A 14003-nucleotide genomic window follows, 5' to 3' on the forward strand; every position below is an offset into this window, starting at 1 on the left:
AGTATTTTTTACAATTGGGTATTAGTTTATTCATTTATTATTACTTAAGTAAAGACTCTGAATACTTGCCACCTTCAGGTATAATCTGGAAACCAAAACCATCACTGCCTTTATAGTGGTAGTGGACGAAGATTTTCCTCTTAAAGAAAACAGAAGGCAACATGCAAGACAAAAAAAGTAAGTAAGTAAGTGTAAGGTATGGATACACTAGGAGGTTATACCTCATGACACGTTTAAATGTATGTGCTATATGTGCATTAGAGGGCGCAATCCCCCCTTTTAAACACAGCGTGAGGCTGCACAGAGAGACAGTGCGTTTGGGCATACTTGTTAAGCACCCATGAAGAATGAGTGTGAGACAGAAGTTTTCATTTGTTTGGTGGGCAATGCATTACTAAAAGGACAGCCATTAATAAACTGATAATGAGCTCCCCATTTTAAAACCCTAAGCAGTGTAACACTGAAAATAAGAGCTTAACGATATTTGGTTGCTGCCCTGGGCTTGAGAAGAACTTTATGTCTTAACAAATGGTTTAATTGATAAGGTGAAGTCATATTTCTGTTTACGGGATCAGATGACTGTACTGATAAATGTCCTAAATTCCTACTTTGCAAATGTGGGTTCATTGTATTGTATCATTCAGCTCGGTGTCTGCGCTCTCTTCTCTGTAAATAATAACAGCTTGTATGTATTTCAGGGAGCATTAAGGCATTTAATCACAGCCCAAGGGTAAGACCAAACTTTACAAAGTCTAATGTGAAGGTCACCAAGTTGATTCCAGCCCTCCATGTCAGAGGGGCGGGCAGATTAGGAGGGGGAGGTTTACAACCCTCTACTTTCCAGCTGAAGGTCTCCAGGGAGTATCAAACTACCACGTCTGCAGCTGGAAGAGAGGGGAAGAGGAGAGGGGGATCAAAATAAGCCGACTGTAAGATAGGGCTGAGAGGACAGCGAGGAGTTAGGACCGCTTCATGAAAACAAAGTCGGCTGCAACATCTGGAGCAAAGCGCAAGTAGAACTTGGACATAAAACACGCACAGGGTGCAGCTCCAGAGTCCCCCTTCCAACTTCCTGCTCCCAGTAACGTCCGATACCTTGGTTAAAATTCACCAAAACGCGAGAAGAATGCACAGACTGGACAAATACCTCTCGTGTTATAAGTAACTCGAGTTTCTGCGTGTCCTCTGGAAACTCTTTTTGCGCTGTGCGCAAAGTCGATCACAGTTGCGCCCGGAAAGTCGTTCGTGGGATACGTTTTTTCACATATAATGTTCTGACAAATAGCACAGGGAAGTTTGCGCGAAGTGATATAGGAAGAGCTGTCCATTTTTAGCTTTGATTTTTGGAGAGTCAAGTGATGGCACCGGAGCTGAAATCGCTTGTCCGACTGCTGCTGCTGGCGGTGGTGTGGGAGCTGAGCGCACAGGGGGCGACGGAGCGACACATCAATCCAGAGGTGAGGAATAAAGCCAGGGGTGAGGAATAAAGCCAGGGGTGAGGAATAAAGCCAGGGATGAGGAATAAAGCCAGGGATGAGGGGTGTAGTCGGATAGAATGAAGCTTAATTCTAATCGGTCAGATTAATAAATCCTGGACTGATGATACATATGATTAATAAGCCAGACAAATAAGTCGAGAATCAAGCAATTGCATTAGACAAATACATCCAGAATAGAGAAATAAAACCAGATAAATAAAGGCAGAATAGATGAATAACCAAAATAATTAAATCCAAACTTGCTTCTGTAAACCTGATAAATAGATGTAGGATTAAAGAAAAACAAATAATATTGTGAGAAAGTTGGGAGTTCAGGAGTAAACGAAAAGTTTAAATTATGAGCAAATGAAAAATACTGTATTCTCACAAGAGTGAAGGATCTCTCCTGCTACTCATCACATTTTAATGTTTTTATTTGATCAGATTGTTCAACATAAATCATTGTTCAAACACATTATAAATAATTATTTAACAGTTCAACAGGAATATGGGCGAGGCTTTGACCCTGGGTCAGAGGAAGCAGCCCATAATGACGATAGCGCTCGTGAAAACAGTGAGAAATGCTGAGGGGGCAAAAGCAGGAGAGGGAGAGAAAAAGCAAATAACGAGAAATGCATGAGCTTGTATTGTGGTCGGGGCAGAGACAGAGGCAATTTTTGTGGCAGTGGAGGGGGGGATTGATAGTTGTGGGTACAGTTCTATTCAGAGGGATGGGGAGATGTAATTGTTGACATCTGTCCTGCGTTAGGGCTCAGCGGACTGGGGGGAGGTGGGTTTTTACAATCTGAGAGCTTCTGCAGCATCTCACCCATGGTCAGTTGTGGAAAAACACTTGGCACAGTGTGAATTCGAGTTAAGTTAAAGGCTTCCAATCACCCACAGAGCTGAGGTACCAGGTCTAATTAGTGTTGTACATCCTCTCTGCTCTGTTCTGTTCTGTTCTGTTCTGCAGTATCAGCAATGCTCCAGCTCTGTTCTGGGTTAATGTTGCAGGAAGTGACACTGTTATGATACCCCTACACACCGGCTTCTTTTAGCATCGTAAGCAGGCATTCTGCATGTGTGTATGAGTGTGTATGTGTGCATTTAGATGCCTGAATGATATTGGTAGGTCACACAGTGGCGCCAAATGTCTCTCCAATCATTCTCTCCTGTCTGTGGCCTACGGAATAATTCCAGCTGTGCTAGTGGAAGAAAATGGAGTTAACTCCACTGACCTACATAAGGCTGTCAACTCAAAGGCGAATCTGTGACTCAGATGTAAACCGAAGAGCTTGCCCATGGACACAATTCAAAACCTAGGATTGGAACCTGTTATACCAGGGATGCAAATTTGAAGGAATTTCCTCAACTGTTTAGATGTGTTAACAATCAATTATTGGTTATTATTGGTCAGTGTTTCTAAGCTAATCACAGTAAAATCCAATTAAGTTGAGTAATAGATTTTAGAAATACTTTTAAAATTATACGAACAAAATAATGCCTTCCCTTAAATTTGTAGTACTTTGACTCCTTTTCGAGGCTACTGACAAATGAATTAAAATATTTACTGTAGCAAGTAATGTTAAACAACTTCTAGGCTTCAATGAAGGGCAAATGTGCAGTGAGGCTGAACGTGTTGGTAGGTCCAGCACCTCAAACGTCCAAGTCATTTTTCTTGTATCAGCAAAAAGAAGTGCTGGAAAGAGTTACAAGATGTTTGTTGCTTTGGAAATAGGTTTAGTCATATAAAGTCCTTTCATTTTGAGTGGATCTTTTTATATCATCACCTTAAAAAAACAGGAACATCAACTTTCAAAAATGAGCAAGCCTGCATAAGAGAAACTGGAACTTCAAGCTACAACATAAATGATTTTAATGGTAAAAAAAATCACTGGTTGGCCTTTAAGTAGAAAGACTGTTAAGTTTCTGTGGAAATTTTCAGACAGGTTTGACCTGGATTGCCCTGCAAAGTGTGTTGGTTCAATAAGTTTATATTAATGTAGTGATTCACATGCTCTGTTTTTATGACAAAACCACAGCTTCCTGTGTCTTTCATTTAACGTCATTGCAACAGGGGATGTTTGTGAGCCCATATGTAGCCTCCGCAAACCCACAAGTCACCAATATCGGTGCACAGCTCCGTTATGGAGGAGGATGTTTGTGTTTTAATTAGCAATAAGTTTAATTAAGTGAGTGGTTGTCTGCTGGTCAGTGGGTGCGTGTTGCTGAGATAAACAGTCGGGGGTTGCAAGGATGTAGGTGCACAAGTCATGTCCTGTGGTCTGTGGCTGAGACAGGAAGCGGGCAGTGGGCTTTTGTTTCATGGCTAAAAACACCTTGGTGTGTCAGCAGCCACCTGCGTGTGACACGCACACACATCTCCTCCCATATGTGCACAGATCTTCTCCTAGGCACACGCACGCAGAAATTGTTACAAGCTGAGGTCATTCACTACAAAGCAAGATAAATGGACATGAGATGACATGATGAAGGCAAAGCGGGGAGGACAGTGAGGAGGCTGTTGCTGAGAAGAAAGAGAGGCATTGTGGTGATGCGAGTGATGCAATCTGGGAAAAGGACAGTTGGAAAATGAAGCAATTAACCAGCTGAATACGACAGGATGTAAATCATAGCTGTCGTGCACACATCCTGTGTGAATATACAGCTTGTCTCTTTACATCTGCTCCTAATGGGAATAAGCACGGATGCAAGAGGATTCAGACTGGTTGAACTGTAACTTTACACTGGTCCCATCTTGATGTCTCACTGGTCATTTAGAGGAAGAATTAAAGGAAGGAACAAAGTCACATCCTAAAGATCACCAGTGGGTGGCCTGAGGGCAGCCTCCCTGAGGAAAGATAGGAGGTGTTACAGGAAATAAGGTAATACTCAAAGTCATTATCTCATTTCCTGTTCACACAGGAAGTAAGCAATGAGCCAGATTTCGGGGAAGCTTTTTTCCTTTTTCCCTGTCATTGAGATTTAGTTTAGACATTGGTAGAGGCTTATGATTTCCCACTCTTTTGTCTCATTGTTGGCTGGAGAATGTTTGTTTTAATAGACAACAGCTGAGGGATTACATACACACATAAAACACACCTTTTCAAACCTTTCTACATGTGTGTTGAGAAGCTCCTGGCCAGAGGGGTCAGCAAGGTCGTAAATGTTTTCCTAAAGGAGCGGCATTAGCCTCGGGCGAATGTTCATAAAGCAAGAAAGAATGTCACTAGTTTGATTTTGACGTCCTACGCTGAATACACCTACAGTACACACAAACTCCCTCCCTCACACACACACACACACACAGTCACACGCTAACAGCCAGTAACGAGCTGTTTCAAGTGAAGTGGGAGCAATAATTTCATACGTTTATGACAGCTGACATAATACTGCAGCTCTCTGGGCAGAGTGAGTAGATGTGTAATGAGGAGCTGTGTGTGTGTGCTGTATACCCAGCATGCTTCAGTTGGACTCCCATCGCTGTTGACCAGAGTTTCTTTCCATTGGCCCTCACCAAACGGAACAACTGACTCTCTTTTCTGAAATGCAATCCCTCCTTCTCGCTCGCTCATCCTATGCAAAAGGAGACATCCATAGCAACCGTTGTTTGACTCTTTGTAGATCTTCCATTAAACAATAAACTCACATCACTGCATGTGAGCAAGCTGCGCCCTTTACCTCACCATCCTGGATTTGGTTTCCTGAGAGAGCTTTTGCACTGCGCTTCTTTTTGATCTTTGGGATCAAGAGTGGCTTTAACAATAACAGCAGTTGCAAGGGGTTATTTGGAAAGAGGGTAGCTCCACTAATTGAAAGGAAAGAAATTATTATTTGAATAAAAACATATATATTTTTATACTGAGGCAACTCTAATACGTTGACACCAGGTTTCAAAGGGCCAGGAAAACTAGTTTAAAAGCATGTAGAGAATTTTAAATGGCTTTAACTGGCGGTCAAACAGTTGAAATATAGCTAGCTTATAGTAATGGATAAGTAAAATAGCTCAAATTCAAGGATATATGGTTGTAGCAAAAATAATTAATGAACAGTTGTAATAAAGTTATAAGTAATGGATAAATAAATGAAATTATGGGTTGTCAGTGAAGGGGTATTTAAGTTCATCGGTGTGGGCTGTGGCTGCACAACTGACCAAAAAGGTAATCACTGCTCTACATCAAAAGACTGTATTAGTTTGGGCTGTCATCTCCTGTGCCACTGTAAATAGTGACCATTTCCTTTTCCTGCTACTACTTCAGTTACTCAGCCAGACTCACCCATTAGTGTGGTCAAAAATAGCCAAGTGTGACGGTGAATAAGACTTTGTCAAGTCACCTGAGGGACCCATGAAAGAGGTGTGGGAGCCTTAATGTTGAAACAAATGTCCAGTGTCACTCAACAGCAGTCTTTTGACTGAGCTGAGGGCAAAGTTCGGATTTTGTAGAAAGGAAAACAGTGAATGTGTAAGAGAGGAGAATAAGGTTTCAAGCACAGTCAGATCCCCCCTTAAACACCATTTTTCTTACATCCACAGTGAAATACATCTAGTTCTGAGATGCTAAAGTTTGTGTTCGACTTTCCCGCTCATGTGGACGTGCTGTAACAGTGGCAAACAGTGAGTCTTTATGTGACCAGTGGAGCTCCATGGGTGAGTCAGAACCAGAAAGGGCTCATTCAGGGATGAAGTCTAAACACTGAGACCTCCATGTCTCTCTAGGACGGACACAGAGGAAGAGATTACACCTTCAAGGGCCTCCAAAATGTCATTCTGCCATTCACTTCTGCCCAAACTCACACAAGTATAGTCATGCATAAATATAAACCCACAGACCTAAGCACATATTCAGCTAATCCATGTCAGCACTGCTTTCAGACTTCTGCTTTGTACTGTACATTATTAGTGGAAAAATGTTGAAACGAGGCAGTTAAACATGTTTTGACTTCATTGTATTTAGCAACCTTTAGCGGCAGATGGGCAATAATTGAGTGGATCTGGGTGTGGTTGTTCATAAGTATTTACCCTCAAGTCTCTGGGTTTTCCATAAGAGAGGGATGAGGGAGAAGAGAGGAGAAGGGGTGGAGTGACGAGGCGAAGACAGAGACATGGACGTGGGGGGAAGAGTTTGACTTTGAGGTTTGGATGCGAGGTTGAAGAAATTCCCAGTTAAATTACTGACTGACGCTGCTGCTCGACTGGAGACATCGGCTGAGGTTGCCCAAGGCCTGAGTCTCACCCTGGGACACTCCCTATATTTCTCTCCTCTCTTTCTCAGTCCCCTTCTCTGCACAAACAACAACTAAACCTATCCGTCAAGCACGAGCGTGTCCCACAAAAGGTCAATTTTGACAGGCAGCCTTTATCAGCCCAGCCCATACTATATCCAAACAATGAAACACATCCTAAAAGTGCATTACAAGCACACAAAGTCACTGCACACAGCAGAATATCAAAGTAGTCTCGGTTTTCACTGTGCTCACAATAGCTTCAGTGTTATTTTTCGGCTCTAGTTTGAGAGGGAAAGAGTTTAGGAGAAGCTGTGTGGGAGAGGTGCGGAGCGAAGCCGCTGGCACACGTCCAGATGTCAAACCAGCACCGCAGAGAAATGGGTTTCCAGGGGAAAGTAAGGTCAGGCTAACTGAGACCAAGGGAACTGGAGGCATGAAGAACTCAGTGACCATCGTAAGACATGCTTGAAGAGCTTCAGATTAAGTCTTTCTTCATGTATAAATCCAACAGATAAGTTCAGTTATAACTGTCACAATCTGCACTGAAACACAAACAAGTCGCTACAGGATGACTTCAGTGTAGAAACTGAAGTTAATCTTTAACTCTTTTGGGGGGATTTCCTTTTTTCAGTTTCTGTCTGACTGTGTTTATGTTGAAATCTGATCCAACTCTGTTTGAAGCTTTTTTTTGGGCTTAAGCTTGGCATTATTCTTTCATGTCGACCTTAGTTTCTATCCACTACAGTCTTTAGTGGAGAGCTGAATGATTGTTGAATAGCTTTTGAGTTTAGTCATTAAATGGAGACGTGCCAGTGGCTTGAAATAATTTTGCTCTGACCGTCCAAATATCCAGATATCAAAACACAGCACAGCGTTATTCAAGAACTTGTTTTTGCTGTCAGCGAGGAATGTGTTTTTGCTGCAGTCGCCCAAAAACATCGTGGACTTGTAGTCCCTGTAAGTCACGATCAATATCATACCAAATAGTCCCTTAATGCTGGTTCTGACTATGACTAACAACAAAAATCAGCTGAGGTATCACATGTTTCTGTGGATGTTTCAAATTTAACCTTTTTTTCTTTCTTCATACTGGGACTGGATTTTCCTTGGTTAGATGTTGCAATGTTGCTCATGAGTCACACTGTTGTCTCCTTTTTGTTTTGCTTTAAAGTCATGGCTGCAGCAGTACGGTTACCTGCCTCCAGGGGACTTGAGGACCCATTCCCTTCGTTCTCCACACTCTGTCCCCTCAGCCATTGCCGCCATGCAGAGGTTCTACGGCCTTACCATCACCGGCACCTTTGACACCAACACTATTGAGTGAGCACAATCAAACAGCTTTATTTTACATGTTGTAAAAGTACAGCCCCCAAACACAAATTAAAAGTGCTATTTCTTACCTTGTTTTGAGTGGATTATGTCTTGTCTTTTCCAGGGCCATGCAGCGACCGCGTTGTGGTGTGCCAGATAAGTTTGGTGCCGAGCTGAAGACCAACCTCAGGAGGAAGCGATACGCCATCCAAGGCCTGAAGTGGAACAAGAATGAAATCACTTTCTCGTAAGTCAGCAAACGTCAAAGTGAATGTGTTGCAACTGCAAAGACATGATGGAACAGTCCCTATGACTTTGAATTTTCTGCTTAATTTCATGTTCATACTCAATGAACCAAAAACAAGTGAGGTGACTGTTTAACAACTGAAATGGTTTTCCCATAAAGAGGGAATAACTCCAAACTCTGTCTCAACTTTCCCACCCTCCCCCCTCTCGCTCCCACACACAATTACATTCTTCAGTATACAGAACTACACCCCTAAGGTTGGTGAGTACGAGACCCACGAGGCCATCAGGAGGGCCTTCAAGGTGTGGGAGGGCGTCACCCCACTCCGTTTCCGGGAAATCCCCTACAGTTACATACGGGACAAGGTGGAGGAGTTTGCAGACATTATGCTCTTCTTCGCTGAGGGTTTCCATGGTGACAGCAGCCCGTTCGATGGCGAGGGAGGCTTCTTGGCACATGCCTATTTCCCTGGTAATGGCATCGGAGGGGACACCCACTTTGATGCAGCTGAGCCGTGGACCATTGGAAACAAGGATCTGTTAGGTGAGACTCTGATGAATCTATGTTGAAACAAGGGGATCTTTTTCTTAAAATGAAAATGTGATGACACAAATGTTGGTAATTAACTTTTATGTTGGGGAGTCGGGACTCTTTATTTTGCTGTTGTGAGCAAAACATGAGCAGCAACATGTCCAGTCTTGTGTGAGTGCATTTGAGGGAGAGCATGCCCCGGGCTTTGGTAATACCGCAGAAATAGAGAAGTGTTTATTTTTGGTTGAGCAGACACACAGTTTTGCAACATCAGCTGTTTGTGTCTGACACATAATCACCTGACCTGCAGATGACTTTATTTTTGACTTACTGATGTGATAAGTGTGTGTGTGAGTCACTTAAAAACTGGGAGATAGCAACATTTGCTCTTCTCTTTCAGTACTCATTGTATCCTCAGCATAAGCATGAGATCAAACTCATTTCATTATACCAAATTACTTTCATTATTTGCAACAAACAAAAAGTTATATTAAATGGTGTTTTTGTGTTTACGCCATTTCAGGCAATGATGTTTTCCTGGTCGCGGTGCATGAACTGGGTCATGCTCTTGGTCTGGAGCACTCCAATGATCCTTCAGCCATCATGGCTCCCTTCTACCAGTGGATGGACACCGAGACCTTCCGACTCCCTGATGACGACCGCAGAGGCATACAGCAACTTTATGGTGCGTTTTCCACAGTTCAGCAACCATATCACCGTCCAAAACAGAGCTCTGTCTTTATCTGCTTGTTGCAATTTTCAGCATGTTTGAAGCATAAAGAACTACAGTGATACACCAAGAGAAAACTGTAGACTTGAAAGGTAGAAGTAAAACGTTAAATCTTTCTGATGATGTATAAATCTCAATTGTGTCCAAAACCTGTGCTATTTTTGCTCCAAACCCTTTTCTCATTCTGTATGTGTAATCGTTGGTGGTTTGTTTTCTCTCCGTTGTCTGCTTCTTCATAACCTATAATCTACATGGGGGATCATTAAGTTTCATTTGATCTTCCAAGACCAGTATTATACGATGTGTACAGGTTAAGGTTGAGTCTCTGAAAACCATTTTCATATGTCCTTGTTCACATAGGATCTGGATCAGGCCCTCAGCCCCCTCCTGTAACACCCCGTACACCGAACCACGGCCCTGATCCCACATATTCACCAGACAGGCCTCGCTTTGGTCCCAACATCTGTGATGGGCACTTCGACACCATCGGCATCCTCAGAGGAGAAATGTTTGTGTTCAAGGTAAACCATCATATCCTTGTTGGACTTTTGATATGACGGTTTGCCTAGCAGGCTGTTAATAAATCTCATCTCTTTCAGGATAAATGGTTCTGGAGAGTACGTAACAACCATGTTCTGGATGGATATCCCATGCCAATTGGTCACTTTTGGAGGGGACTGCCCACTCATATCAATGCTGCTTTTGAAAGGGAAGATGGGAAATTTGCCTTCTTTAAAGGTAAGTCTGGCTGTAGTACATTGACGAAACATTCACAACATTTCCCTTTTACAAGCAGACATCATCCAACAGGCTACATTGTGCATTAATCTCATCACTGTTCGTCCTCTGTTTGTGAATCTCTGTCCAAACTCTGCCTCGTTCTGCCTCACTCTCTCTCCAGGGGACAGGTATTGGGTGTTCACTGAATCAGTTCTGGATCAAGGTTACCCTAAAAGTCTAAAGGAAATGGGCTCTGGACTTCCCAAAGATCGGATAGACGCAGCTCTCTTCTACACCCCCACTGGACAGACATTTTACTTCAGAGCAAACAAGTTAGTCATCTTATTTGTGTGTGTGTGTGTTTGTGTGTGTGTGTGTGTGTGTATGTAAAATCCCACAACAAAACTGTGCTGAACTCTATAAACTACTAATACTGAAGAAAAATCCAGTTGCGTCACCCCCACCAAACACGTGTTTGAAAGTTGACCATATAAGGTCCCAGTGCTTGGAGTCAGCCACTTATCCTGAATTACAAACCTGCTTCTCATTTCAACATATAAACAGGCCTTGAGGAACTAAGCCTCCCCATATTTAAACCATAGTCATTGTTATAAAAAGTTTGGTAAAGTATGGCAGTCAGTGATTACCGTGCAAACAGCCACCTACATAAACAAAGTCAAAGGCAAGAGGAGGCTTTTATTTAAAAGAAAACAACATGCCCTGTGACCAGACAACACCTTTACTCCTCGTCTTAGTCTATTGAGAGAGAGTCTGATTGTTGGAAGCGTCAACAGCAATCCGTCTGCAATATTTCAACACCAATTTTGTGGTCTGTCTCGAGGTTTAGTCTTGTAGAAACACACAGTGAATTACAGCAACTTTGGGGATCAAATCCAAGTCGAGTCTCAAGTCAGGTATTTAGTCTTTTAGGATAAGTCTACACCAAGTCGAGAAAGTCACAAGTCTTTGAGAGCAAGTCAAAGTCAAGCCTCAATTCATGAAGGCTACGTCCAAGTCTAGTCTAACTTATGTCAGTACAAGTCTCAAGTCAAGTCCTAAATACTTTGGACCAAAGAAAAATCAGGTCTCAAGTTATTTGCGAGGGGTCCAAGTCAAGTTTGTCAGAACGAGACTCAAATCGAGTCTAAATCAAGTCTCAAGTGTGTCAAGATAAGTTCTTTAGGGCAAGTCTGAGTCAAGTCTCAAGTAAAGTATTAAGTCTTTTACATAAAGTCTACATAAAGCCTCAAGTTTCTCACAACAAGTCTCAAGTCAAGTCAAGTCTCACAAGTCTTAAATCAAGTACCAAGTCATTTAGGCCAAAGAAAAGTGTCATGTCATTCGTGACAAGTCCAAGTCGAGTCTGTCCGAGGTCTTAAGTCCCGTCTTTTAGGACAAGTTTAAATCAAGTATCAAGTATATCAAAGTCTCAAGTCAAGTCTCAAATCATTCGAGACAAGTCCAAGTCAAATCTCAAGTCTGTCAAATTAAGATTTAGATAAAGTCTGTGAGGGCAAACCCAAGTCAAGTCTCAAGTCCTTCAGGGCAAATTTGAGTTAAGTCTTGAAACATTACAGACAAATCCAATTCAAGTTGCATATCTATCAGAACAAATCCAAGTCAAGTCTTCATAATCAGAGTGCAAGTCAAGGAGCAAATTTTTCAGGGGTGACCATGAAGTCACTAGCTGTTTCTCTCTGTCCCTTTCCGTCCTTCCTTACCTGTCTCTTATGCTCTGTTTAGGTATTACCGTTTCAATGAAGATTCACGATCTGTTGATGATGGCTATCCCAAAGCAGTTAGTGTGTGGCAGGGAGCGCCTGACAACATCAAGGCAGCCTTCATGAGCAAAGATCAAGGTAAGGGGTTGTGTGTGTATAGTTATTCTTTGATTATTATCTCATGTGTAAGGGTTTGTTTCTCACATTTATGTTTTCCACCCCTCAGCGTACACCTACTTCTACAAGGCCAACAAGTATTGGAAGTTCAACAACCAGATGATGCGCGTGGAGCCGGGATACCCCAAATCAGCCCTTCGTGACTGGATGGGCTGCCCCAATGAAGACCCCAAGACGGACGGAGGAAGAGGCGGAGGAGGACACGACAAGGACAAGGAGAGGGAGAAGGACAAGGAACGGGAGGATAAAGACAAAACTAGAGATAGAGAGAGGGAAAGGGAGAGGGAAAGGGAGAAGGAGAGGGAGAAGGAGAAGGTGAAGGATGAGGAAACAGAGGTGATCATTATTGAGGTGGATGAGGAGGAAGGGGTTGGTGGTGGCAGTGGAGCAGCAGCAGTGGTTGTGCCACTGTTCCTGTTAGTGTGTGTGATTGCGACGCTGGCAGCCTTGGTGTTTTTCCGTCGGTACGGTACCCCACGCCGACTCCTCTACTGCCAACGATCTCTACTGGACAAGGTGTAGACGGAGGAGGAGGAGGGGAGAGAGGGGGCAGGGAAAGATAGGGAGAGAAAGAGAAAAAAAGTGGAAAGAAATGTTGAACACGGATGATAAGAGCAGGAGAGAACGAGATAAACTGGGGAAAGAGCAGAAGGAAAAGCACCCGACTTGCATTTCAAAATATTCTTACCACTGCCTGATTCCTTTTGCTCTATCTTCAACCATTCCATCCTTCCATTTTTTTTCTTTTCTTCTCTCCCTTCTGTCTCGGCCTGCCTCCTGACGCCAGCTCATTGCTGTTTGTTTTAGCCTTTTTCTGTGTCATATTTTTAGGTTTTGTGTCAGTGGTCAGTGTTTGTGTCCTTGTGAATTTCCGCTTCGAACCTGCATCTTTCACGATGCCCATTCTAGCATGTTCCTTCAAAAAAAGCAAAGAGCGTGTTCAATCGCTTGTTCTTCCCCCTTGTAAACTTGCACACTCACATTAACACAAACATTTGGAAACCACAGTGGCGTAGTCATTGTGTTTCTTAATCTTCCAGTAAAGTAACATGTCAGAGCCAGTATGGACCATAAAAGGGAAACAAAACATTAGCTCAAGTCCTTATGAAGCATGAGAAACACTCATAACAGAGTTAAGCAATAAATGCGACTGTGTCCTTTCTTTTTTATATCAGTGTCTTTAGTGCTGATTATTATTATAAATGATGTTGTCATTATTATTATGACCATTACTATTATTGTTGTTGTCCTCTGTGTAAAGAATGTTTTTGTACATTGTCATTAAAAAGTCCTGCTGGACAGTGACATACAGTTTTGAAAGTGGCCTTAATTTTATATTTGTGGGGACAGTGAATGGGGAAGGGGGTTATGTATTCTTGAAACTTGATTGTTTTTTTTTTTTTTTACTTTGAATCCATCTCAAATGAAAATAAATTGAAAGATCTGAAAATGACTCGCTTTTGTCATTGTACTTGTTTACAAATCATGGTGCTACATTACCAGTCAGGGGTTACAAGCAGTTTAACAGCAATGATAATGATACTAGTGATAATGATAGTAATGATAATGATCTAGCTTTCTCAATGAGATTTTCTGTGTGTGTTCTCGCTTATATTTTAAAGCTTTTCTTACAAAATAAAGTAATTTCAAAAGGCTTTCTGTGCTTTGATTTTCACTTAGTAAATCACTCACCCTTCCTTCTCCCTTTATGCCATCTTTCTGTTAACTGCTTTTTTTAGCTGAACTGGACCCACTCACCTGTTTTAATGCAGTAATATTCCAATTTAGGTCCAACTGCTATCATATAATCCAGCTCTTACCTGGACTCCTTACCTCTCATATCGATCACATTGCTCCTCCGT

At 42.3% G+C, this 14003-nt stretch overlaps 1 protein-coding gene across 1 annotated transcript; it reads left to right on the forward strand.

Annotated features, from left to right (window-relative positions):
* The first annotated feature begins 860 nt into the window (after nucleotides 1-860).
* Nucleotides 861-13796, forward strand: mmp14b (matrix metallopeptidase 14b (membrane-inserted)). Its single transcript, XM_084370114.1, has 10 exons — nucleotides 861-1457; nucleotides 7876-8024; nucleotides 8140-8262; nucleotides 8498-8805; nucleotides 9317-9478; nucleotides 9884-10044; nucleotides 10123-10261; nucleotides 10425-10575; nucleotides 11987-12102; nucleotides 12191-13796. Exons 1-10 carry the CDS (start codon nucleotides 1359-1361, stop codon nucleotides 12661-12663), a joined length of 1881 nt encoding a protein of 626 aa, XP_084226240.1. The 5' UTR covers nucleotides 861-1358; the 3' UTR covers nucleotides 12664-13796.
* The last annotated feature ends 207 nt before the right edge of the window (nucleotides 13797-14003 follow it).

Source organism: Pagrus pagrus (assembly GCF_965226575.1).
Source record: "Pagrus pagrus genome assembly, chromosome: 12".
Lineage (NCBI taxonomy): Eukaryota > Metazoa > Chordata > Actinopteri > Spariformes > Sparidae > Pagrus > Pagrus pagrus.